The sequence below is a fragment of the Xenopus laevis genome, chromosome 7L, assembly GCF_017654675.1.
Source record: "Xenopus laevis strain J_2021 chromosome 7L, Xenopus_laevis_v10.1, whole genome shotgun sequence".
In the NCBI taxonomy this organism is placed as follows: Eukaryota; Metazoa; Chordata; class Amphibia; order Anura; family Pipidae; genus Xenopus; species Xenopus laevis.
The window spans coordinates 11,012,976-11,040,208 of record NC_054383.1 but is presented as its reverse complement, the minus strand read 5'-3'; the positions used below and the strand labels follow the sequence as shown (position 1 = coordinate 11,040,208).

At 40.6% G+C, this 27,233-nt stretch overlaps 1 protein-coding gene across 39 annotated transcripts in view; it reads left to right on the top strand.

Moving 5' to 3' along the window:
• The window catches only part of LOC108696078 (ankyrin-3), a 360,221-nt gene extending 341,841 nt beyond the window's left edge, over positions 1–18,380 (top strand). For 35 of the 39 annotated variants that reach the window (XM_018225102.2, XM_041570241.1, XM_041570240.1 and 32 more), the window contains 7 exons: positions 20–695; positions 2,500–2,812; positions 4,719–4,847; positions 9,760–9,843; positions 9,972–10,043; positions 14,325–14,407; positions 16,626–18,380. In XM_018225102.2, coding sequence (XP_018080591.1) covers positions 20–695; positions 2,500–2,812; positions 4,719–4,847; positions 9,760–9,843; positions 9,972–10,043; positions 14,325–14,390 — 1,340 coding nt within the window. In that variant the 3' untranslated portion in view covers positions 14,391–14,407; positions 16,626–18,380. The remainder of the gene's footprint in view (positions 1–19; positions 696–2,499; positions 2,813–4,718; positions 4,848–9,759; positions 9,844–9,971; positions 10,044–14,324; positions 14,408–16,625) is intronic. The other 4 variants (XM_041570232.1, XM_041570204.1, XM_041570226.1 and 1 more) reach the window with 3 other exon arrangements.
• The last annotated feature ends 8,853 nt before the right edge of the window (positions 18,381–27,233 follow it).

Below are 27,233 nucleotides of genomic sequence, written 5' to 3'. Positions count from 1 at the left end.
AGTCTACTGTTTTCCTTAGGTTATCCAAACATTCAAGTGGAACTGGAAACTCCTACTGGTTTACGTTTTGTGCCTCCTTCCCCCCTTCACCAAGATGATTTCTTTAGTGATATGTCTAGTATAGAGTCGCCCCTTAGAACTCCCAGTAGAATGAGTGATTTTTTAGTTCAGGGAAATGGCGATGTTTCATCGGTACCACCAGTGGTGGCTGCAGAAGACACTTGCCTAGATGACAGCAGGCCTGATTATCTTATTCAGAGCCCTGATGCTTCTTATGAAATGGCCATTCATCGAATCAAATTTGATGATGTTCAGTTGAATGATGAGCCACTGACTGAAGGTGACTACGCTGAAGAAGAAAAACCAGCTGAACGGTCAGACCAAAAAACCTATGAAGAATCAAATCTTATAGGAGGTAGGGCTGAAAAGTATGTGAGAGAAATGTCTGGTTCTGAAGAGGAGATGACTGAAGAAAGGCTTAAATTGCTGTTTAAGCACCTTCACCTTGACGAAGAAGTTGAATCAGAGGAGATGACTGAGGAAAAAGTACAAACCATTCTAAAAAATGTTGAACTAGCCGAACATGAGCTGTCTTCGATTACAGGTTGGCCCAGTGAGGCATCAAGCATGCTTGTGGAGCCACCAACGCCGGACCGCAAATTGAATAATGAACTCATGGAAAGACTAGACGACAGGTATGTTCTTATAATACACAAGAGCCATGAATATCCTGTAAATTATATCCTTATAATACACAAAAGCCATGACTATCTTGTAAATGATATCCTTATAAATGGTGAGTTCTTGCGCCTGAGGGGGTCCACGAGGAGTCAGAGAGGGCCAGTACGATAGCGCAGAGAGCCTAACTGCGCTCTCTGCGCTAAAAGCGCTGAATTTCCAGTTTGAAAACCGGAAATTCAGCTCTTAAAGTACCAGGATCGGCTTTTTTGCCGCCCCTGGTACCTAGTCTGCGCTGCTGCATCAGGCGACAGCCTCAATTCGCCTCATTGGCGAAGCGCCCCTGCCCAGTTACAAAATATGAGGATAGAAGTTAACTCGGAGTTCTATGACCTTGTGTTTTTATATGGTCATGAAACTCCTCGGTAACTTATAATAATATAATATCCTTATATTTTACAAGAGGGGGTACTTTATTCACTATATAAACGGTGAGTAGTGATGTCATTTTTGTCCAATGACTCACTAAAACTTGTGTATTATAATAAATAAAGTACCCCTTGTTGGAAAATATGAGGCTATTAAAAGTAACCTTGGCGTTCCATGTTCTGTGCAAAAGTGCTGAGCCTTCATCCTCGTGCTTTTATATGGTCATGGAACTCCTTTGTGACTTATAATATCCTTACATTTTACAACATTTTACTTTATTCACTATATCACTTCTGATGTGAAATGTTTTGATTTTACAAATATGACACCATTTGTACTGACTTAAAATAGAAGTTTAATAACAGCTCATCAAAATATGTATTCATTTCTTTTATCAATGTATTCATGTTTTTTTTTATTAATCTCTTGCAAAGTCATAGTGGAAGCAAGAGAATGCAACTAGAGTAGGGTGTCTCCTTCCTATAATAAACTATAATAAATTATTTAATTTAGAGAATTTAATCACAGATTTTCTGCTGATTCACTGCACATGCTCTGTGCTGCTGTCACTTACTGAGCTTAGGGACCCACTCACAATATACAGTACACATAGAATAGAAATGTCACAATATAAGGCTGATTAGTAATTAATACACATAATTACTACATGGCAGCACAGAAACCAGTGAAATTAGCATCAGACTTTAATAATCAGCCCTGTAGCATCAGCTTATATTACATACCAGCCTCATTTTCTGCTGGATAATTAGTGACGAGCCCTAAGCTTCGCTTCTCAACAGCTGCTCAGAGCCCACTGAGCATGTGAGTGTCACAGACACTTTCCAAGATGGTGACCCCCTGTGACAAGTTTGAAGTCCTGGACCATTGCTGCTATTGAGAAGCTAAGATTTTAGGCTGGTGCAATAAGTTAAGAATGTAAAATATGTCATTTTCACCATATTCATTTTTAGTGTTTAGTTCTCCTTTAAAGGGGACCTCAGATGCCTATATGGTAAATATATTTGTATTTGCATAAAAAAACCTCATACCCTGCTGTCAGATATATTCCTATGAAATCCGGTGGCATAGGTGCGGGGAATCAGGTGCGGGTCATGGTGGGTGATGTCACAAGCGTGCACGGTACGTTGTGATGTCACTTCCGTCTACATCATTTGCATATGTGCCACTAGATGTGGAGAGGTCTGATGCCGCCCTACAACAGAATACAGCCCTACTGTTGATGTAGCTTTCCCAGAGCGCTATTTATATGTAGAAAATGATTATGGTTCTAAAATACTTATCCATGGTTTTGTACCTAATGGATTCCTTATTTCCCAAATATATGATTGTATTATGGTCATCTAATACTGTTTTTTTCCCCTTTTTTTGTAGCCATGAGACAATTACTTCTTATCTTAAGGGAGAAGTTGGAAGGTTAGAATCAAACGTTAGCCCATCTGAGTCTATAACGGAGGGCAAGACAAGATCCACTGCTCCAGAAACTGACAATAAAAAGACAAATGAGAAGCAGTGTGCGAAACCAAAAACACTCCAAGGGAAGGGGGAACAAACCTCACCGTCGGTCCATCAAAAATCACAGGAAGTGACAAGCAAGACAGTAATAGGGGAGCATAAAAGCTCTTTACCTATTAGCGCAAAAAGGATGTCTGGTCACACGGAAGAAGGATCATCTTCAGACCCAAAGGTATAGTTGCTTGTGGATGGAATCCGGGAGTCAATCAGTTGTGTGATGATGGTATAAGATGACATATTCCACCATAGTCTCAGAAATATTTAAAAATACACAGATGTATTGATGATATCTGTAAAGAAACTGCAGCCATGCTTGGTTTTACTTTGACATAAAAAATAATCAAATACAGATGGAGCAGGCATACTGTTGACCAATGATCCCCAACCAGTGGCTCATGAGTAACATGTTACTCACCGACCCCTTGGATATTGCTCCCAGTGGCCTCAAAGCAGATACTTATTTTTAAATGTCAGTCTTTGAGGCAAGTTTTGGTTGTATAAAACCAGATGTACTGCCAAACAGAGTCTCCTGTAGACTGCCAGTCCACACAGGGGCTACCAATATCCAATCACAGCCCTTATTTGGCACCCCCAGGGACTTTAATCATGCTTGTGCTGCTCCCCAACTCTTTTTACACGGGTAAAAAAAAGTTGTGGAATCCTGTTGTAGACAATTTCATGCTGGCTGGGATATTGCCTGAAATTCCATTTGCTTCATCTGTAGTACTAGACAAGCCACAAATATAAAAAGGAGAAAACTTGTCAGCGCATGATTTGCATTTAAAAATTATTACAAAAAAATGAGGTGTTAGTACCACACTTTGGCCAAAATATGTAAGCTCACGCCACATACATACAAGTACAGGTATGTGATCTGTTATCCGGAAACCCATTATCCAGAAATCTCTGAATTATGTAAAGGCTATATCTCATAGACTCCATTATATCCAAATTTTTTAAAAATTATTTACGTTTTCTCTGTAATAATAAAACAGTAGCTTGTACATAATCCCAACTAAGATATAATTTATCCTTATTGGAGGCAGAACCAGCCTATGGGGTTTATTTAAAGGGATACTGTCTTCGGAAAACATGTTTTTTTCAAAACGCATCAGTTAATAGTGCTACTCCAGCAGAATTCTGCACTGAAATCCATTTCTCAAAAGAGCAAACAGATATTTTTATATTCAATTTTGAAATCTGACATGGGGCTAGACATTTTGTCCATTTCCCAGCTGCCCCTGGTCATGTGACTTGTGCCTGCACTTTAGGAGAGAAATGCTTTCTGGCAGGCTGCTGTTTTTCCTTCTCAATGTAACTGAATGTGTCTCAGTGGGACATGGGTTTTTACTATTACGAGATCTACCAGGCAGCTGTTATCTTGTGTTAGGGAGCTGCTATCTGGTTACCTTCCCATTGTTCTTTTGTTTGGCTGCTGGGGGGGAAAGGGAGGGGGTGATATCACTCCAACTTGCAGTACAGCAGTAAAGAGTGATTGAAGTTTATCAGAGCACATGACTTGGGGCAGCTGGGAAATTGACAATATGTCTAGCCCCATGTCAGATTTCAAAATTGAATATAAAAAAAGCTGTTTGCTCTTTTGAGAAATGGATTTCAGTGCAGAATTCTGCTGGAGCAGCACTATTAACTGATGTGTTTTGAAAAAAAAAAAATTTCCCATGACAGTATCCCTTTTTAATGTTTACATGATTTTCTAGTAGATTTAAGGTATGGAGATCCAAATTAAGGAAAGATCCCTTACATACCCTTAACATACCTGTAGCAATATTCCAAGTTAAGCAGTTTGAAACATTTCTGTTATAGTTGTACATAGTTATTTCCAACACATAAGGTATATAAAGCAATTATAAGTATCAACCATCAGACTAAAGGCACCACCAAGGGTCTATTTTCTGCCATCATATTCTGTCTGTATCTAGGTTCTATGAGTAGGTGATCTCTCTTTGTTGCCTACATACCTTTGTCAGGTGACTGTTTAATTTACCTTGCCTGGTTTGTTTATGCAAACAATAGTTTCCTTTCTGTTTCGTGGATAAACTATTTCTTTTTCTTTTAAGTCTTCTGGTAAAACTTGCCTAAAATGCATTTATCAGGCTTCTAGTGACAGTGAATATGAGAGTGTTTCAAGTTCAGATGAGGCAGAGAGAATCACCACGAAGGTTACGAGACGGCGGTTGATATTAAAGGTACTTGGTGCCTCCGCACAGCTGTGGAATGAACTTTTGAAAGCGATAACATTGGGGGGGAGTTTGCCAGTTTTACGCATGGTTTGCTTATTCCATAGAACTAAAAGGTTTTGTGTGTTACTTCTCCTATGTACTTCTAAGTCCTTTATGTACAGAAAGGGTCAAAAGGTTTACTAATATATATAATGTACAGGTATGAGATCCGTTATCCGGAAACCCGTTATATAGAAAGCTCCAAATTACAGAAAGGCCGTCTCCCATAGACGCTATCTTATCCAAATATTGCAATTTTTTTTAAATTATTTCCTTTTTCTCTATAATAATAAAACAGTACATTGTACTTTATCCCAACTAAGATATAACTAATCCTTATTGGAAGCAAAACCAGCCATGGGAGTAGGCCTTTCTGTAATTTCGAGCTTTCTGGATAACAGGTTTCCAGTTAATGAATCTCTTACCTGTTCTGTAAATTTAAAAAAAAGAATTCTATTATACAAGTCATGAAGCTTTCTACAACATATTTACCTATTTATCTCTTTAAATAAGCTTTAGGCAAGGCCCACGATTGGGAGTTCTCCAACATGGCCTCACATGATACCAGGGCAGAATTCACTTGCCTGAGATGAGCCCAAGCTACATCAGTGCTGACATTATAAGATTCTCTTGACACTTTGCTCTCATAAGCCCCTCATACCGACAGACCGAATCAGCAGCTTATTGGCCCGTGTGGGGCCCTCCGACAGGCTTCCCTGATCGATATCTGGCTGAAAGTAGGCCAGATTAAAAAAATCCAGTCGGACCGCCCGTATCTGATGCATTATGATCCGATCATTGGGCCCTAGGGCCCACGATCAGATCAGCCCGATATCGACCACCTCAATGTGGGCATATCGGGGAGAGATCCACTCATTTGGCGACATTGCCAAACGAGCGGATCTCTACGTCTATAGCCACCTTTATTATACGTCACAATTAGGTTATTACTCATCTGTTTGATCTTGAATGCTGATTGTACCTTTGCAATGCAGATAAGCAATAGAGCAGTTAGGGAGTATCACTTGGTAAATGCCACCTGCAGTTTGTTCTACCGTCTATTTAACATAAACAGGCAACAAAACAAGCACTTGCTCCTCCGTTGGCCTAAAACTGGGCAAATATCTATTGGGAAGGTTTGAAAAATGTCACACTGATGCATTCCTCACTGACAGACCTGCATCCGTGCCCGTTATGCTCCAAACAGTGGCCTGGGGCAAAAGTTTGGATCAGCCCGATTCGGTCTAGAATGTTGCTAAATTGGGCAAAGATCCACTCAATCTTATTGTGTATGGCCAGCTTTTGAAACTCTGCAAGGCATTCATGGAGACTTTAGTGCAATGGGAAAGTCTCCAGTTCAGCAATTGCCTTTGATTTTCGTACAGGTCATGGAACGCCAACTTGGTGGTCATACCGATAAAAGCTTATTGACCCTTGTATGTGTCCCTTTCACTGGTCTCCCTGAGCAGATATGGATCAAGCAGATTAAATCTCATCTGGGTGAGGATCAGCATTGATGCAGCCCTTGCCCTGAATGCCTGCACTTATCATCATTGTGGAAAAGATCTGCTCTCTTGGTGACCTCACCAAACAAGCAGATCTTGAGGTGTATGGCCTGCTTTCAAGGGGTATATTGAGTCTCCTAGCTCAGCTGTTGGAAAAAATCAGAATGACTTCCATATGTTATTCTATGTATGTTGTACTTTATAATATGTGATTTCTTCCTCACTAGTGTGGCACTAACGGACTTTGGGCTTAATTACAGGATTTTCAGGTTCTTAGGGGCAGATTCCCTAAAGGGCGAAATGACTAACTCTAGCATGACGTCATTTTGGAACTTCGCCGATTCCCTAACGGGCGCAGGCGTCCCTTCGCTAGCGAAGGAGATAGACGCTAGTGTTGCTTCGCACTCTAACGCCAGGTGAATTTGCGTCAGACTTGCCTTCACCAGCTCAGACCAGGCGAAGTGCAATGGAATGCACTTGAAAAGTCCCAAAAAACTCTGGCATCTTTTCCTTTTTTCAGAATGATAGCCTGCAAAGGTCCGTAAATTTTTTTTTGGTTAACCGGGCTCCCCCATACATTTTCTAACATATGGAACATTAACTATACAGTGGGCTCATGTGTAGGGCAATATAACAACGCTATTGTCTTTATTAAGGTTCCCTGGGCTTGTGTAATGTAATGTATTTGCTGCAACATATACGTACATTCAACTTTCACTTCCCACCGTATACAAATTAGCCAACGCTAGCGCAACTTCGCTTTGTTTGCCGAAGTAATGCTAGCGAAACTTCGCCAGCGTTCGGCGCCCTGGACGCAAATTTGCATTTTAGGGAATTGGTGTTGTCCTGGCAAATTTTCGCCTGGTGAAGTGGGCAAAGCGGTCGCTAGCGAATTTGCGCCTCTTAGGGAATCTGCCCTTTAGAATCTGCCGACGTCTGAGTTCAACACAAGGCCACACCTGCTGGAATAGATCCGTCGGCAGTTTCATGTGGTGCTAATAGCTGTTTGCTTGCGGCTCTTAAAAGGGAAGCTCTTTGAGCATAGTTCATGCTTTTGGTGTATGGTCTGTTGCTTGAATGATGCTGCATCTATTTATGTGTATACTATAAAGTTATTATACTAGGCATGTGATCTAGAGGTGGAGTTGCGACAACATTTTTGAAAAAGGAGTCACCAAAGAAAATCTGATTTTTGATCACTAATACGTAAATTAGTCGATTGCTGTTTGTGGTGCCTTTTGTTATTGTAATTTCTGTCATGTTGAGATCTTTCTAAAGCAGAAGAGATCGATGGGGTTGCTGTGAGAATATACTCTGTTCTAAAGTTTATGCACTGTAGTTAGTGTGTTGAATAGAAGTGCCACACATTTGTGTGATTATGCTGTGCTAATATATCATTTACTGTTTCTTGCACATTTTCTGGTGCAGTTGATTGTGTCACACATTAAGTTGTGTTCTCTACTGATTTAACTTCCAGGGAATGCTGGAGGCTAATATTTAGCATACCTGCAGGGAAGCAGATATAATGCCATAGACATATACTGTATATTTATCTCCATGCCTATGACCATGAACATTCAACTCTAAAGTTTGTTGAATTTCAGATACTACATAAAGACAAACAAACCAGCCTCTCCCTCACTCCCCCCTTAAAGGAGAACTAACCCCCAATAACAAAAGCCCCTATCTACTACCCTAGATAGTGCCCCTTCCTGCATCTCCCCCAGATAGTTCATTACCCATGAAAGTGTCCTGAATACATTGCTCACATATAGGCGCAGAGTAAGCACAGCAGAGGTCATGGGCTCCATCTTCCGGATCTTCAGTCTTGTTCAGGTCCTCTTTGTTCCCCTTGGCAATTCACTGCACTTTTTGCTATGAACTGGAAGACTGCTCCAACTGCCCAATACGGCGCTCCCTTACAGATGAAGACCGAAATTCTGGAAGATGTCGCCCATGAGCTCCACTGCGCTTACTTTGCACCGATATGTGAGCAAAGTATTCTGGACACTTTCAGGGGTAATGAACTGTGGACACGGGGGGAACTATCTAAGTTAGTGGGTAGGGGCTTTTCCAATTAGGTGGGTTTAGTTCTCCTTTAAGTCACTGATCCCCAACCAGTTGTTTGTGAGTAACATGTTGCTCACCAACCCTTGGATGTTGCTCCCAGTGGCCTCAAAGCAGGCACTTATTGTTGGTTTGGTTGTATAAAAACCAGGTGTACTGCCAAGCATAGACTCCTGTAGGCTGCCTATCCACATAGGGGATTCCAAGTAGCCAATCACAGCCCTTATTTGGCAACCCTGGGTAACTTTATCATGCTTGTGTTGCACCCCCACTCTTTTTATAAAGAAATGTGGCTCACAGGTAAAAAAGATTGGGGACCTCTGCCCTTTAGAGTTATGACCTTACTTAGAGTGGCTAATGTTGTCCCTTGTTGCTAGACATGGAAATCAGTCTTGAATCATCATATAAATATGGGTTTACAATGAACAATAAATCATACCTAACAATAGTCCTGAAAAACCTTGAAGGGGCATACGTACTTACATACTTTGGTTATGTCTAGAGAGGAAAAATGTATGGCGAGTTTGTAAATTGGGAGGTGAGACGTTTAAGTGAGCGGGAGGATGCAGATCGGAGTGCGCCTGGCCCCTCTGGAGATTTTACACCAACAGTTACACCACTGTTGGGGAGAATGTCTAAATGTTGGTCTTTGCAAGATTCAGGGTGAATACTTATATGCAGTCATAAATATTCTTGGAACTCTGAAAGGATAAAAAGTCTCAAAAAATGGTTCACAGAACTCACCAGATACTGGAGGAGGCCGAGGTGAACCACTCTAAACCTTCAGCTAGGGGAGCAAATCCAACCAAGTTTATCAAAGGCAAGCACTCAACAAGCAGTCTCCCAAAAAGGCATGTGAAAACAATGGTAATGTATGTAGGTACTAATAAAGTGTTTTGTGTTCGACAAACACTTAATCATAGACTAGGATTAACCTCCCCTGGTTGGAGGTTTAAACAGTGGTGAGAAGCCCAAATAGGGTGAGATTTTGGAAGAATGCCTAAATGGGATCTTGAATCAAAAAAATATGACAACCACCGCACTGTATGGTAGTAATTACAGTATATCCTCCAGAAGTAGATCTTCTCCCCTGTAAACAAACCAACATTGTCCAGCCTTTCTTCTTAACTGAGAAGCTCAATACCCATAATTAGTTCTCTCTCCCCTTCTCTTGACTGTGTCTGTTTCAGTACTGTCCATGTGTGCCAGTGCATGGTAGGTTTGGCATGTATATGCATGATTGGAGTGCTGTGAATACAAGAAAGCCGTAAGACTCATTTAATTGTTAATACTCCAATGGTGTTTAGGGGCAACAAGCAAAAAACACTCCGGGTGAATCTGTTACAGAAGAACACTATACAGATGAAGAAGGCAACATCATCACAAGAAAAGTAAACTGCCTTCCAGTATTTCTCCATCCTACTTAGAGTCCTTAGTAGTGGCGTGCCTTTTTTTAAAAATATTTTTAAGAAGATTTTTTTCCAGTCAAGTCTAGTGCTAATGCTCCTACTTTTCATAGGTAACCCGGAAAGTTGTGAGACGTATTGTGGTTCCACATGAGAAAAAATCAAGTGGAAAGGGAACTGTTGGGGCAAGTAAAAGCATTGGTTTGCTAAGGATTGGTTTCATGCTATGGCTTTCTGTGTTTGTGCTGATGCTCCAAAAATATGATATACCTTTGCTTATCCTGGCCCCTGCCATGCCATTAACCTTGTTAGCTAACAATTCGTTTACAGATGCTCCTCTTCAAATTGCCTCCACTTGTATGGATATACCATGAATAGATGAGTGTGTATGTAACAAAAGCCTGTCATAGGAAGTTTATATAAGGTGTCCTATAAATATTATATATATATATATCGCTGTTTTGTCATTACTGATTCATTATGCTTTGTGACGCATTGAAACAAAATGATGTAATTCAACCCCTCCCTCAACGTGTTCTATGCTGAAGTGATGGATTCCCCCTCTGCTTTCTATGGTGGGCTGTGCATATATTCTCTGGAATGCAGAGGACTGTCATGTCCCATAATCCATTACTTTGAGGTTGAATGGCTCTGACCAGTGACGTAACTAGATATTACTGGTAGGGATGCACCGAATCCACTCCTTTGCGAAAGATTCGGCCAAATACCGAACCAAATACTAATTTGCATATGCAAATTAGGGGTGGAAAGGGGAAACCATTTTTTAGTTCTTTGTTTTGTGATAAAAAGTCACGCGATTTCCCTCCCCGCTCCTAATTTGCATATATTTGAATCCTGGATTCAGTGCATCCCTAATTACTGGTCCCCAGAGCAAATTACTTTTCAGGCCCCTCAAATGTCTAGAGGTTGACCTGTTTTACCAATATTCATTGAAATTGTATATGAATTAGGGCCTCATGGGGCCCCTAAACCACCTGGGCCCCCCTGCAGCCACAGGGTCTGCTTCCTCTATAGTTACACCCTTGGCTCTGACCCCAAAGAGGGTGGGGAAATGATCCTTGTGGACGACCATAACTAAGCATACTGGAGAAAGAATTACGACAATTCTTTTCAATGCTTTCAAAATGCTTGATAGGAAATAACCGAGCCCAAATTTACCCAATAAAAAATATTGGGGCATGATAAATTAGTCCCTTGGAATTGGAACCAGGATTCCTGCTATTTCTCACAATAAAACCCCAGATGGGAAACAGAGCTGACCAGAAAAAAGTGTTATATTGGTTCAGTTCTACTATCTTGGTATGCTCCAAAAGTTGATGAAAATGTATACTGACTACAGGAATTATTCTCTAGCACCCCAACTTTCCCACCTTCCCTCCATACATATGTAACCCTAACAACCCCCCCTCTGTTGGTAGTACATTCCATGTGTGACGATTACCTGATTACATGGGACAAACCTGAGCCACTCTACAGTGGTATTGGGAGAGACTGGGTACCTGGTACTTATTAGTGCAGTGCCTTCACCTAGTGGGATCCAGGAATGCACCTATGGGTGGCCCCACTAGGACACAGTGATAATGCACACGCAGGATCTGGTAAACTAAATAACTCTAAAAAGGGAAACTAATACATACAACACAAGTGCCAATGGGGTCTCAATAACTAACTAGGACCAGCACAAACTATTTCTCTAACTCAGGGTTGCCCAAAAGGTTGTTCCAGATCTACCAGTAGACCTTAAGCTGGTGATCAGTAGATCTCAAGACACTGCCAACAAACAGCTTGTCTCAATCACCCTCCTGTTTCATGCTTTTCATTCAGATATTTATTATGTTAAGGTTACATAAGAAATAGTGGTTTAATTATAGCAATATACAATTTCCCATCAATCAATATTTAAGTAATATTTTGCATGGAACATAATGCTAACAATGCTATTACGGATGTAGATCCTAATGGGACAACATCACTAAAAGTAGACCTCCTATTAGAAATGTATGGGCACTCCTGCTCTAACTTAAGAAATAAAGGGACAGATTTACTAAAGGGCGATGTGACTAACGCTGGCAAAGATTCGCCAGCGTTAGTTTTCAGGGACTTCACCAATTTACTAACGGGCGCAGGCATCACTTCGCTAGAGAAGGAGATTCGCACTCTATCGGCAGGATAATTTTCGCTCTGGAGAATGGACGTTACTTGGCAAATTCACTAAAATGCGGATTTTACTGAACGTTACCTCTTTCGCCAGCTCAGACCAGGCAAAGTGCACTCGAGTGCATAGATCTTTCTCATTCTTCTGCTACTTATATCATATTTTTTAGTGGAAAAAGCTTCTAAGTCCAAAAAACACTGGCGTCTTTTCCTTTTTTCAGAGTGATAGCCTGCAAAAGTCCTTTTTTTTGGGGGTAACCGGGTTCCCCCATACAATTTCTAACATATGGAACATTAACTATACAGTGGGCTCATGTGTAGGGCAATATAACAGCTCTATTTTATTTATTAAGGTTCCCTGGACTTGTGTAATGTAATGTATTTGCTTCAACATATACATCCATTCAACTTTAAATTTCCCATTAACTGAGCGAATTTTCGCCTGGCGAAGTGTTGCGATGTCTGTGCAGTTGTTGCTTGCGAATTAGTAAATTTACCCCAAAGTTACATAGTTAAATTGGGTTGAAAAAAGACAAAGTCCATCAAGTTCAACCCCTCCAAATGAAAACCAAGCATCCATACACACACCCCTCCCTACTTTTGTTCTTTACTCCTAGAAATCTTCGAGTGCTCCTTTGCAAGGATAATGATAATACTCATATCCCGGGCTCTTAGGGTACTTTACAATCACTCTTCTGGCGAGTCAAGCGTTTAAAGGAGAAGGAAAGTAATTTTAACTTGGGGGGTGCCAAAAGTTAGGCACCCCAAGTGGTTATATTTACTGATTCTCCTATCAGCAGAAAACTTCACAGATCTGGGGTTCTGCCAGTGAGCACCATGGAGTGATTGTCTTCTTCGCTCTTCAAATTTCCCAGGGCAGACGCATGAGCAGTAGAATGAAATAGCCAAATTTTGTTAACGTTTGGCTTTTCACTCTACTATGTATGCTCAGCCGTGAGAAGAAGCAGAAAGAGGATCCCTCCGTGGTGCCCGCACATCACTACTCTCTAAGGCTACACATTTATACTTAATGCTACTTTTTATTACTCATATTTCTATTCAGGCCTCTCCTATTCATATTCCAGTCTCTCATTTAAATCAATGCATGGTTGCTAGGGGAATTTGGACTGCAAACTGTAGAGCTGCTGAATAAAAAGCTAAAGAACTAAAAAAAGCACAAATAATAAAAAACAAAAAACAATTGCAAATTGTCTCAGAATATCCCTCTCTACATCATGCTAAAAGTTAACATAAAGATGAACAACTCCTTTAAGAGGGTCAGTGATATACAACTGTTAGCTTCATTTAAACATTCATACATAAGGCTACTTTAGGAAACATATATATGGGCAATACCAATTTTTCTTTTCCTTATTCATTTATAGTTTTACTGTTTATGCATATTTTTTGTTATTTTATTATTATGTTGATAATATATATGTTGTAACATTTATATCTGAATCTGTGTCATATAACCAGTTGGGAAAGATCTTAAGTGATGTTGAAAACTATGTACATTGTATTTTCCTTCCCGTCTTGTGATAAGATAATTATCAATGGGAATAATGTGACACTTAAATAAAAATCTTTTGAAACGGAAAATTTATACCGCGGCCATGTGGAAATGTATTAAGGTCAAAATCGTCATTTTCTGTTGTGACTATAATCTTTCTTGCACCCCGGCTGTGTATTAATATTCCACTTTTCAGCCTATAAACTACTTTGGTGCTTCTTTTTCTTTATCTCGTTGATTTCACTGGCTAGCCAAGCACACTTCTTTATAATCATTGTTAATTACAGGATTGTTATGTGCTGCTCAAGGTAAGGTAAACTACTATCTTTATTTGTACCGCTAACATATTCCTTTAAAAAAAATTATTTTCTTTAGAATTTAATTCAAAATGAGATTGAAGTCAAAGTTAATTCTGTTAAATATTTTTTAAACGTGGGTATTGCTTACATTCAGTTTAGTTTGTCATGAATAGCCTGTGTGATATCAGATGTGTTTATAAATTACACCACTGGTATAAGGATTTGTTGAGGGGTACAGGGTAAGCTTTCGGGTTTACCCCTGGTTGTTTTTGCTTTGGTTCTGCTGTTACTAACAGTTTGAGTTGCGTTAAACATAACCTTTTGGTTTGTATCTTATATACAGTCAGTGATTGTCAGCTTCATTCAGGTGACTGATACTTACTGTGTGTGATTCCTGTTACTTCTACTTTGTTTGCTCTTTATGTAACAGAATTCTCAGTTGCTACGTCCACCCTTACTATGGTTATTTCTCATTATAGTCTGAAGCCTACAAAGTGAAGACAAAGAAGGAAGTACGGAATATTGAGAAGAAAGGCTACTCATAAAGGCATAGTTTGAAGAGGTGAGTGTAAAGGAGCGTTACTAGAAACACAGACATATTGTAATTCTTGGTGATCATATTTGTTTTCAAACATTTTATACAATAGACATTGCGATTCAAAACAGAATGGAGAAGGGAGGTTAAAGGGATCCTGTCATCGGAAAACATGTTTTTTTCAAAACACATCAGTTAATAGTTCTACTCCAGCAGAATTCTGCACTGAAATCCATTTCTCAAAAGAGCAAACAGATTTTTTTATATTCAATTTTGAAATCTGACATGGGGCTAGACATTTTGTCAATTTCCCAGCTGCCCTTAGTCATGTGACTTGTGCCTGCACTTTAGGAGAGAAATGCTTTCTGGCAGGCTGCTGTTTTTCCTTCTCAATGTAACTGAATGTGTCTCAGTGAGACATGGGTTTTTACTATTGAGTGTTGTTCTTAGATCTACCAGGCAGCTGTTATCTTGTGTTAGGGAGCTGCTATCTGGTTACCTTCCCATTGTTCTTTTGTTTGGCTGCTGGGGGGGGGAAGGGAGGGGGTGATATCACTCCACCTAGCAGTACAGCAGTAAAGAGTGATTGAAGTTTATCAGAGCACAAGTCACATGACTTGGGGCAGCTGGGAAATTGACAATATGTCTACATGTCAGATTTCAAAATTGAATATAAAAAAAATCTGTTTGCTCTTTTGAGAAATGGATTTCAGTGCAGAATTCTGCAGGAGCAGCACTATTAACTGATTCATTTTGAAAAAATTTTTTTTCCCATGACAGTATCCCTTTAAGATGGAGAGGAGAAAAAAATTAGAGAGAGAAGTTGGAAGAGTGAGGGAAAGAAGGTGTAGGAGGGCAAGGTAGAGCAAGGATCTCCAACCGTTTTTTACCTGTGAGCCACATCTAAATGTAAAAAAAAAGTTATAATGCAATAAAGAGACTGTAGGCCAAGATGATGACCTTCAGCAGTTGTACAGGTACCAGTGCCATAAGTTGAACATCCCAAATTTATATCAATAAGCATGTTCCTGATTTCTTCTGGGATTCTGTGAGTTGCAGCTGGAGGCTGCATGGTTGGTGGATCCATGATGTGAATTCTAAAAATATTTATTACTGGTTGCACAACATAATAATGTAATGGAACATTACTAGAAACATACAGACAGGCCTTCATATTTTGCTTCTTGGTGATCATATTTGTTTTCAAACATTTTATACTATAAACATTGCTGTTAATCAAACGGTGATTTAAAACAGAAATGAGAAGGGAGGTAAAGATGGAGAGGTGAAAAAATTAGAGGTAAAAGTTGGAAGAGTGGGGGAAAGAAGGTGTAGTAAGTTAAGGTAGAGCAGGGGTCTTTAACCGTGAGCCACATTCAAATTTTAAAAAAAGTTGGAGAGCAACACAAGCATGAAAAAAGTTCCTGGTGGTGCCAAGTATGGGTTGCAATTGACTATTGGAAGCCCCTATTTGGACTGGCAGCTTATTTATGCAACCCAAACAATCCTGGAATTCAAAAATAAGCACCTGCTTTGAGGCCACTGGAAGCAACATCCAAGGGGTTAGTGAGGCACTAGTTGGGACCACTGCAGTTGATTAATATGGAGACTGTTGTGCAATAAAAGGACTGTAGGCAAAGATGGTGACAGTATCCACGTCACCCAACCTGTAGCTCTTCAGCAGTTGTACAGGTACCAGTGTTATAAGTTGAACATCCCAAATATTTATAAATAAACATGGTCCTGATTTGATCTGGGATTCTGTGAATTGCAGCTGGAAGCTGCATGGTCAGGGTACCCGTGATGTGTATCGTAAAAATATCTGTTATTGGTCGCACAACATTATAAAGGCCCATTGATTTTAACATTGGAACACAAGGGAAAGGGGAGAAATATATGGGCGCAAATTATTTCATCAAACCATCCCATTTTTAAAATGCTTCACACAATTTAACATTATAAACATCCCCACCCCCAAAAAGGACAAATGATCGGTTCATTAAAGGATATTTACATTTTTGAAAGAAACTGGGACATTTTAGCTCTATGTGATGTTGGAAAGGAAACCCATCCCAAGAAAAGCCGGACTTTGAGAGCCCTGACAATGTGTATGGTTTGTGCTTTTATCTGTATTCCCCCACAGGGGCCTTTATGTTCCTTGAGAACCCCGACAAATGCCCTTTCTGCCCGCGCTTAGAACATTGTAAGATGTCCATGTTGACTCATCTTTGTCTTTCGTTTCTAGGACAGTGTTTGGTAACTGCCAATATTCAGGAGTCTTTCGGAGGAAAAGAAACTAGCAAAGTCACTGGAAAAAAACCCAAAACAAACAAACAACAAAAAAAAAAAAAAGATGTGTGTTTTGCTGCTTCCTCACATTAATCGCATGGGTTTTTTTTAACACAAAAAAACCTTTTAATTTAGCATGAGCCAATAATCCAGAGCATGGGAGATATACGTCTGGGATTGAGGAGTGTGCCGTTTACAATGCAGTGTATATAAAGGACACAATGCTGGAAGTGACAGTTCTTCAAGGAAGAGAGAATTCCTGCGGTACGAAGAGCTGACAAAAATATTGGCCGGACTTCTGGGAGACACAATAATCACTAAATAAGCAACAGTTTCGCCTTATTTTTTTCTTGAACCCTGATTCTTAGGGTCTAAAAAGCTGTCGATTTCTTTTTTTTTTTTTTTTTAAATCATCAATGAATTTGCTGTAAATAAGTGACACTTGTATAAAATTCTAACAAAACTAGAATTCATGTTAATAATACACATGCTTAGTAAATATTTACTGATAGGACACGACACACATTCACAGACGCAGATAGGTGTCTGTAAGGATTTCACCTACGGGGGTGGGGTGTTCACAGATTCTTGTACATTATCAATTCAGACGTTTGTATATGAAAAAACAAAAAAAAAACAAGCCGGGCGGCTTTTACACAAATTCCTTGAAATCTGCTGCAAAACAGGAAAAATAATTCACAAAAATATACGATTCTGTCGTTTAGTAACTGGGTCGTTTTCTGCAGATCTGTAATATGTAATATGTATCTCACCTTATTTTAATCCAAACTTTTTTCAACTTTGCAAAAGCTACACTAAAATTTAAAGAAAAACCATAATCTATTTTAGCTATCCGCACAGAGCCCTTTAACGAAATATTGTCACTGTTGCCAACTTTTCACTGAACATAGAGGAAAAAAAGCCTTCGGGTGGGGGGTGGGCAAAAAGGAACTTTAAAGTACGACGGTGTGTAGACTTTTAGACGCTTTGATCGTACTGGGCTTCTTCAGGTGATGGAACAGGTCTTCTTCAGGGGATGGAACGGGGCTTCTTCAGGGGTTGGAACGGGGCTTCTTCAGGGGTTGGAATGGGGCTTCTTCAGGAGATGGAACGGGGCTTCTTCAGGGGTTGGTACAGGGCTTCTTCAGCAGATGGAACGGGGCTTCTTCAGGAGATGGAATGGGGCTTCTTCAGGAGATGGAACGGGGCTTATTCAGAGGCTGGAACGGGGCTTCTTTGGGGGTTGGTACAGGGCTTCTTCAGGAGATAGAACAGGGCTTCTTCAGGGGATGGGCTAACCGCTAAGCAGCTTTGGATGTGGCTTGGCCCCATCGCTCCGACCTGTCTGGGACAGTATCGTATGGACTGAAAAGAAACGAGTAGGTATTAGGCAAGAGAGCACGCTGTAAAGTTCTTTACTGTATTGTGTACTGACTATCAGATGTAGAGTCTTTTCAGTAAGCCGATCACCTGTAATCATTCTAGCGGTGTCATTAGCTTGTTAATGCTGCTGTGGTTTTTTTTTTTCAAAGGGCATTTTTCTTTCTTTCTTTTTTTTTGGGTTTTGGTGAAATCTTTTCATTTGTTGATTATATTCATATGAGAACAGCATACATTGATACTAGCTCTAATAACATACTGTATGGAAATCAACAAACACTGGATGATCTAGTTGATTAAACATAAAAAAAAAAATAAATTGTGTTTAAAACTGTGCCGCGTTTTTACTTCCACTCACAAATTGTCTGTTTGAGCGTATATGAATGTACAGGTATAGGATCCGTTATCGAGAAACCCCTTTATCCAGAAAGTGCAGAAAGGCCGTCTCCCATAGACTCCATTACAATTAAATCATTCACATTTTTAATAATTATTTCCTTGTATTGTATAGTGGTTTTAGAGGTTTTTGAAACCACGACTAAACTCACTTTTTTTTAAAACCACGAAAAAAACTGAAAAATCTGAAACTAAATCTGAATACCTCTAAAAATTTGAGTTTTTCAGACAATTCCTAGAGGAAAAAAAAATCTGAAAACCTCTCAAAGTCCGAATGGATTAAAAAAGGTCCAATAGTATCATCGCAACTCTCATTGACTTCTATAGGATCTCAACAATTTTTACCTGGCGAAGTTTTGTAATAGAGGTTTTCATGGTTTTGATGCTTAATAAATCTAGAGTTTTTAGAGCTTTTAGAAAAACATGAAAACAACACATTTTTTTTATGATAATAAAACCACGTATTTTTATAGATTTGTGGAAAAAATAGAAATTCAATTATTAGTAAAGTAAGACGATCCGAATCATGGAAAGATCCCTTTATTCGGGTCTAAAAAGATAAGGATATTAGAAGTAACCAGTCCTTGTTATTATTTCCTTGTATTGTATAGTGGTTTTAGAAGTTTTTGAAACCACGACTAAACTCACTTTTTTTAAAACCACGAAAAAAACTGAAAAATCTGAAACAAAATCTGAAAACCTCTTAAAGTCCGAATTGATTAAAAAAGGTCCAATAGTATCAGCGCAACTCTCATTGACTTCTATAGGACCTCAACAATTTTTACCTGGCGAAATTTTGTAATAGAGGTTTTCATGGTTTTGACGCTTAATAAATCTAGAGTTTTTAGAGCTTTTATGATAATAAAACCACGTATTTTTATAGATTTGTGAAAAAAATAGAAATTCATTTATTAGTAAAGTAAGACGATCCGAATTACGGAAAGATCCCTTTATCCGGGTCTAACAAGATAAGGATATTAGAAGTTACCAGTCCATTCTATGACCATATAAAGACACGAGGATGCAGACTGGTTTTATCCATCATCATTACAATGGGTATATAATTATACACATAAGGGTATATTTATCAAAGAGTGAAGTTAGAGATCGCCACAGTCCTCTAGAGTGAAATACTCTCCATTCATTTCTATGGGATTTTTAAGGCGTATTTTTCAAAGATTGAAAGTTCACCATTTGATAAATATGCTTTTAAAAATCCCATTGAAGTGAATGAAGAGAGGCGGTATTTCACTCTAGAGGACTGTGGCTATCTCTAACTTCACTCTTTGATAAATATACCCCACAGATTGCAGAAAGCCAGTACTGAAATGCAGCAGGTACAGAATTATCTTGATAGGTTCCTATTTCCATCAATCAAAGCTCATATAAAATTTTTGTGACAGTTTCCATAGGAACAGAAACTTATAAATGACTTCTTATATGTCCCATTGCCCAACTATGCATTGAGAACATCCATCAAGATAGGACCATGTAGATATAAATCAACACCACTGTCCTAACAACTGACCCACTATTCCTGTACATCAGAGCCTTTTGGGGTAGATTTATTAAGGGTCGAATTTCGAATTTAAAAAACTTCGAAATTAAAAAAGACCAACCAAAATTAAATCTGTTTTTTTTTGGCCGAATAGGTCAGTTTTTGATCGAATTCGAATCGTACGAATCGAAGTAATAGCGCATTCGATTCAAAGTTTTCCCCAAAAAAAACTTAGATTTTTTAAAGTCAACCAATTAACTCCAAATAGGTTCTTGGAGGTCCCCCATAGGCTAAAACAGCAATTTTGCAGGTTTTAGATGGCAAATGGTTAAGTCGGATTTTTAAAGAGACAGTACAGGGCAGATTTATCAAGGGTCGAATTTCGAATTGAAAAAACTTCGAAATTCGAATTCAATAAGACCAACCGAAATTCAGTCGAAGCTTTTTAGGTCTGTGTTCGACCGAATAGGTCCGTATTTGGCCAAATTCAAATTGTTGAAATCGAATCGAATTTGGACTATTCCATAGTCGAAGTACACAAAAAATAGCTTGAAAATTCTAATTTTTTTCATTCGAAAAATTCACCTCGACCCTTGATCTGCCCCTACATGATAAATTTCGAAATTCAATTTTTTTTTTCATATTGTAATCGAATTTGGACTATTCTCTAGTCGAAGTACACAAAAATTAGCTAGAAATTCAAATTTTTTTAAATTCAAATTTTCACTTCGACCTTTTATGAATCTGCCCCTTTATGTTTAGAGTGGTTCTTGAGGGGCTCTATGTGGTCCGAGGGCAGCACTTTATCTCCCCCAAATTGCTCAAGCTCTTCAGTTGTAGCTGTTGGCTGCAACAACCCTCTAGAATATGGATCAAGGGGGAAACATTAAGGGGCATATTTATCAAGGGTCAAATTTTGAATTTGAAAAACGATGAAATTCGAATTCAAAAAGACCAACCAAAATGAAATCAAAGGTTTTTTTTTTTTGACTCCAAATAGGTTCTAGGAGGTCCCCCTTAGGCTAAAACAGCAATTTGGCAGGTTTTAGATGGGGAATGGTCAAATTTTTAAAGAGACAGTACGATAAATTTCAAAATTAAAATCTAAGAATTTGTTGCAAATTCGACCATTGATAAATCTGCCCCTAAATGCCAAGTGCGTATGTGTCAGTATTACTTTAATGATAATGAGATACTGTTTTGGATCACATACTGAACGTTAAACCAATCCAATGAAACATTGTCCCAGTAAGAATGCATGGCACAGCACAGGTATTGAGCAAGATGGAGGAATGCTGAACAGATGGCTGCGTTTATTTAACTATCTCATCAGTTATTGTGATTCCCGATGGTTTCAAGGTCAGGGATGTTATAAAGCAGAGGGATTTTCATGAGCTGGTTGTTTTCTCGGCTAAACAATTGCATGCGCTTCATTTTCATTACGTGGGGTATTAAGAGACTAATGAACCAAAGAGAAAGGGACAAAAGCTTCGAATAAACCCAGTTATTATTCAGAGACTATACGGCTTTAGATTGTCACTCCAGATTTCATTCCGTTTAGTTTCGAATTGATTCTGATGAAGAGTCACGCAGATTGAAAAAAACTGATGGGCCCCCCAGCCCTTGTGGGCCCCACCTGCCCAGCTCCGATATTGGCGCTGCCCATCCGACCTCCCTCCCGACCCCTGGTTGCCACGGTGAACAGGAAAAAAGGTAAGCGCGGGGGGCGGAGGGAGTTTGCAGCTGCAGAGGGGGGTGAGGGCTTGGCCAAAGCATCTTCAACAATGGGGTGTGGTTTGGGGGCTCTGAAGCAGCCCCAGTCCAACCTTGTCTGGGTAGGAACAAAAGTAGCCACCACCCCATTATACCCCAATAACATTCATAGTCAGTGATGAGTGAATTTTTTCACCAGCCATGGATTCGCGGCAAAAATTACCATTTCACCAGCTGTGAATTTTTTTGCGAAACATCGGCAAAAATTAGCTGTGGAAAAATTTGCTGTTACAAAAAAAGTCACAGAGACAAAAATGCTGCCGTGACAAAGAAGTCACCGTAAGAAAAAACACCTGTTCACTTTAATGCATTGGGGCAACAAAGTCGCACAAAAAATTGCCACAAGATATAACTCCCACTGACTTTAATGCATTTGGAGAGAGAACAATTGTCGCTCGGAAAAAAAATTGTTACACGTAAAAAAAAAATTTGACGCCCATTGACCAATGCTTTTCGCTAATTTTTCACAGTTTCGCTCATCACTATTCATAGTTCCATCAGTCTCACTAGTAAATCTATGGAAAATGTTTTTTATTTATTTAATATGGTTAAATTTGCTAGTGATGGCTTGTTGATATGTGAGATTAAATCGCTTAGAGCAGAGACACACTGCGATTCGTGGAGATAAGACGCCCGGCAGCAAATCGCTTCTTCTTCGGGCGAATAATCTCCCCAAACTGCCTTCCCGCTGGCTAGAATTTAAATCGCCGGGGGGATGGCACTCGGAGTCATTCGTTTTGCGAAGTCACCCTAAATTGCCTCATGAGCCATCCTGCTGGCGATTTACATTCCAGCTTGCGGGAAGGCAGTTTGGGGAGATTAGTCGCCCTGAAGAAGAGGAGATTTGTTGCCGGGCGACTAATCTCCCCAAATCGCAGCGTGAAGAAATAACAGCCTGCCAGAAAGCAGTTCCATCCTAAAGTGCTGGCTCTTTCTGAAAGCACATGACCAGGCAAAATGACCTGAGATGCACCTACACACCAATATTACAACTAAATAAATACCCTTGATGGTTCAGGCATACAAACAAGCCAGGTTACATTAGCCAATCAAAGAAGATAACTGTATTGTTTACGCCCACATTTTCTGCTGCAGTTTTCCTGTCACAGGACATCTGTGTGGGAGCCAGAGAATGTCACAAAATGGCAGCTTAAAGGAGAAGGAAAGCCCCAGGGCGCAAAACCCCTCCCCCCCTCCCCTGTGTTGCCCCCCTCCCTCCTCCCCCCTGGCCTACCTGTCCCCCTGGGCAAATGCCCCTAACTTGTTACTCACCCCTCTGCGCAGGTCCTGTCCACGGAGTTCACAGTCGCCATCTTCTCCCACGCGCGTCTTCTTCCTGCTCTGACCGGCGTCCTCTGGCGCATGCGCAGTAGGAACAGGTACCGGTACAGCTCTATTGCGCATGCGCCGAATGTCACGAAGTGAAATCGGAAAACTTCGTGACATTCGGCGCATGCGCAGTAGAGCCGTACCGGTACCTGTTCCTACTGCGCATGCGCCAGAAGACGCCGGTCAGAGCAGGAAGAAGACGCGCATGGGAGAAGATGGCGACTGTGAACTCCGTGGACAGAACCTGCGCAGAGGGGTGAGTAACAAGTTAGGGGCATTTGCCCAGGGGGACAGGTAGGCCAGGGGGGAGGAGGGAGGGGGGGCAACACAGGGGAGGGGGGAGGGGTTTTGCGCCCTGGGGCTTTCCTTCTCCTTTAAGTTGATTTTTACTGATATTCGTGTGCACATTGATAAGAATCATTAACAGGGCACTTGTTACATAGTTATACAGGTATATGGGTTGGAAAAAAGACAACAGTCCATCAAAAACAACTTTTCCAACCAGTGCATATGTAAGTGTAGATCTGATGGCTGAGAAGGAAGGGGCCCTGAATCATTGCCTTGCACTGGGGCTACAAGGCCTTGTTCTCGCTTGCCTCCAAGTTCAAAATCACTGTTTCGACCAGGCCTGTATTTGTGGAGAGGCCACCAAGGCCCGGGCTAAGGGCAGCAGGATTTTAGGGCCCAACCACACCCACATTGGTTCAGAAACACTGGGGAGGCGCAAGAGATAAGATAGTTTTTAATTTTTCCTCCACGCCAATCCCCATTGCTCTAATCCGGATGATGAAAATGTGATTGAATAAAAGGGTGGGGACGGGGCGACGAACAGTTCCTTTAGTCTCACATGTTTACCTGGATTTACACATGTGGAATAAGCAGGGCCATCATTAATAATGATGGGGCCCCATACTTTTGTAAGCAGGGCCCTTCCATTCCAAAGCGGTGCTGATTCTGGACCCTTGGTAATCTGGGCCATTTGGTGGAGAATAGGGATGTACTGAATCCAGGATTCGGTTCGGGATTCGTGCAGGATTTGGCCTTTTTCAGCAGGATTCGGATTCGGCTGAGTCCTTCTGCCCAGCTGAACCAAATCCTAATTTGCATATGCAAATTAGGGACGGGGAGGGAAATCGCGTGACTTTTTGTCAAAAAACAAGGAAGTAAAAATGTTTTCCCACCACTAATTTGCATATGCAAATTAGGGTTCGGTATTCAGCCGAATCTTTAGCAAAGTATTCGGGGGTTCGGCCGAATCCAAAATAGTGGATTCGGTGCATTCCTAGTGGAGAAACCTGCCTTCAAGTAGAATGGGGCCCCCAATAAAACAGCAAATGACTAGCAAATGCAAAGTCATCCACCCCAGAATAAGGGGCTCAGTGTGCGCAGAAGCCTCTTACCCAGCCCTCCCTGTCCACTCACGCCAGTGTAAAGGTGGCCATACACGAAAAGATCTGCTTGTTTGGCAAGGTCACCAAACAATCAAATCTTAACCCGATATGCCCAACAATGAAGAAAATGGGCGCCAACAGGACGAGAACCACATCAACTAACCAGTGCGCCAAAAAAAAAAATCAAACTAGCCTGATCAATAACTGGCCGATTTTTGGCCTGATATCGATCTGGGAGACCCATCAGAGCGCCCCCTACACGAGCAGATAAACTACTGAATTGATATCTGCAGCTTTAATCTGCCCGTGTATGGCCACCCTAAGTAAGAGCTGCTGGGGAAGGGTTAATTTCTGACGCAGACCTGCTTCCTCTATAATTATACCACTGAACCCCACCCATGATCTAACCAAAGCCCTGCCCCTTTTGTGACCAGCAAATTACAGTGTCTCTTGGGGGTTCCCTCTGCCGTGGTGCTCCTGAGTGCAGTACCCCGTTATATGAGAATTTTCTAGTATAAGTGAGTAATGGTGCGTGAGTGGGCTGGGCTGCCATTAGGTAGGAATCCTCTGTCAAGGTCAGCAACCCTGTCTATGCACTCCCTGTATAGACTGCTAACCCTAGGCTTGACGATTCTCTTTCAGAGGGTGAGCCAAAAGCCTGCTGTTAGTAGTCTAAAACTGCTAATATCTCACAAAATGCTACAATCAGAAAATGAATGTAATAGAGGAGAACTCTAAATAAGTTTACCTAAATACATTATTTTTAGGTTTGGATCCCCTTTATGCTCCATTGGAGTTGGCCTATGTTAATAAAGAATAATATAAAAAAAGCAGATGTCTCGTTTTATAATGCATTACAGAAGAGAATTATAGGAAAAGGCTTTTTGATGCTTTTAGCTCACCCTCAACTTTCATGGTTACGTAATCGTTTAACACATTATATTTATGAGCACAGAAATCCTCCTTTTTTATTTTCTAATCCCCCTGTAAGGGACAGGATTGTTTGCAAACAATGACAGATATGTGTAATGTGAGGTGTAAGTGCACTGGATTTGCGTCATTTCTAAATAAAGGTTTTGCCGAGGATCCTAATGGCTGCGATTATGCAAGTGATGTCACTGCTCGGCCGTATTGCACAGTTTGCTGCCCGGCTTAATTGGATCTGCACGTAACAAAGCTGTGCCGCATGATATGCTGCATTTGCACCGGGTTTCCATCTAATTACTGAATTAAGTTCCTGGCTAATAATGATTCTTCCACTGAGGCTAAACAGATGTTACTATGAGTGACTCAGCCTGCCCAGTGTGTTCTACAATCCGCAGTGGCACATTACCAATGATTATCTTTCAGGTATACGTACCACTCGTTACTAAATAATCATTATAATACACAAAAGCCATGAATATCCTGTAAATTATACCCATATAAACGGTGAGTTCTGATGTCATTTCTGTCACATGACTCACTGAAACTTGTGTATTATAATAAATAAAGTACACCCAGTTGCAAAATATGAGGATATTAGAAGTTACCTCGGAGTTTCATGACCTGTATAAAAACACTCGGCCGCATCCTCGGTAACTTATAATATCCTTTTATTTTACAAGACGGGGTACTTTATTCACTATATTATATATACTACTATATCACTATAGAGGAAGCAGGTCCTACAACTGCTGGGGGACCCAGGGGGTATAGGGGTCCCAGTAAGCACTGACTCATAAGCGGTTTCAATATATTTGTTGGAAAATATCTTATTCCCAAAGTGGGTGACCCTTAACTGATTTTGCTTTGGGCAGTGTTGGACTGCGGAGGGGGGGGGCCCACTGGGCAGCCACCTCAAGGGCCACACACCCCACCCCATTCTCAAACCCCTCTGGCCCTCAGTGCTTCTTTATTCTTCTTATGGCTGAGATTGGGGCCATGTGAGGAGGCCAGAGAGCAGCATCAAGGTTTTCCGGCCAAGGACTGGGTCTGGGTTGCTGGCGCCAAACGTATTTTTTCCTGGTGTATCACTGGCACAGTCCGACCCAGGCTGTGGGGTCCAGATAATTAGCAGAAAGAAAATTACCTGGGAGCGCACCAATACTCTCAAACCTCTATGTGCAGCACGTGAAGAGCTGCCCCGGTGAGCTTAATAGTCCAGATCCATAGAAACAGGCATGGTGCACCAAAGAGGGAGAAGTTCAGACTTATAGTCGAATAAAAATTAATATTCTATTATTCCATTAAACCCGGCACTTGGCCTCATAAAGGAACCATAGCTTAACGCGTTTCGTGGCTATCAAGGCACTTTCTCAAAAGACCGAGGAAAGAAGATGGCTGCTGTGAACTCCGAGGCCAGAATCTGCACGGAGGGGTGAGTAAAAAATTAGGGGCATTTGCCTGGTGGGCAGGTAGGCTGGGGGGAAGTAGGGGTCTACCCAGGGTAGGGGGAGGGGTTTTTTTTTATAATGGGTTGAATTCTCCTTTAAAAAGTGAGCAGACACCTACTAAAATTAACTGACAGTGAAACATATTTGCAATTGGCCTTGTTTGTGTATGTGTGTTTAAACAGCTATCTGGTTGCTAGGACTCTCCATAGCAACTAGGCAGACTAGGGCTTATATTATTATTATTATTATTATTAATAATAACGTGTATTTTTAGAGCACCAACATGTTGCGCAGGGCTGTCAAATAAATGTGTTTATACAAAGAAATCACATGAATTACATACATAGAACATACAGTTACATACATAAAGTCCAGTACTGATACAAAAGGCGAGGAAGGCCCTGTGCAAAGGAGCTTACAAT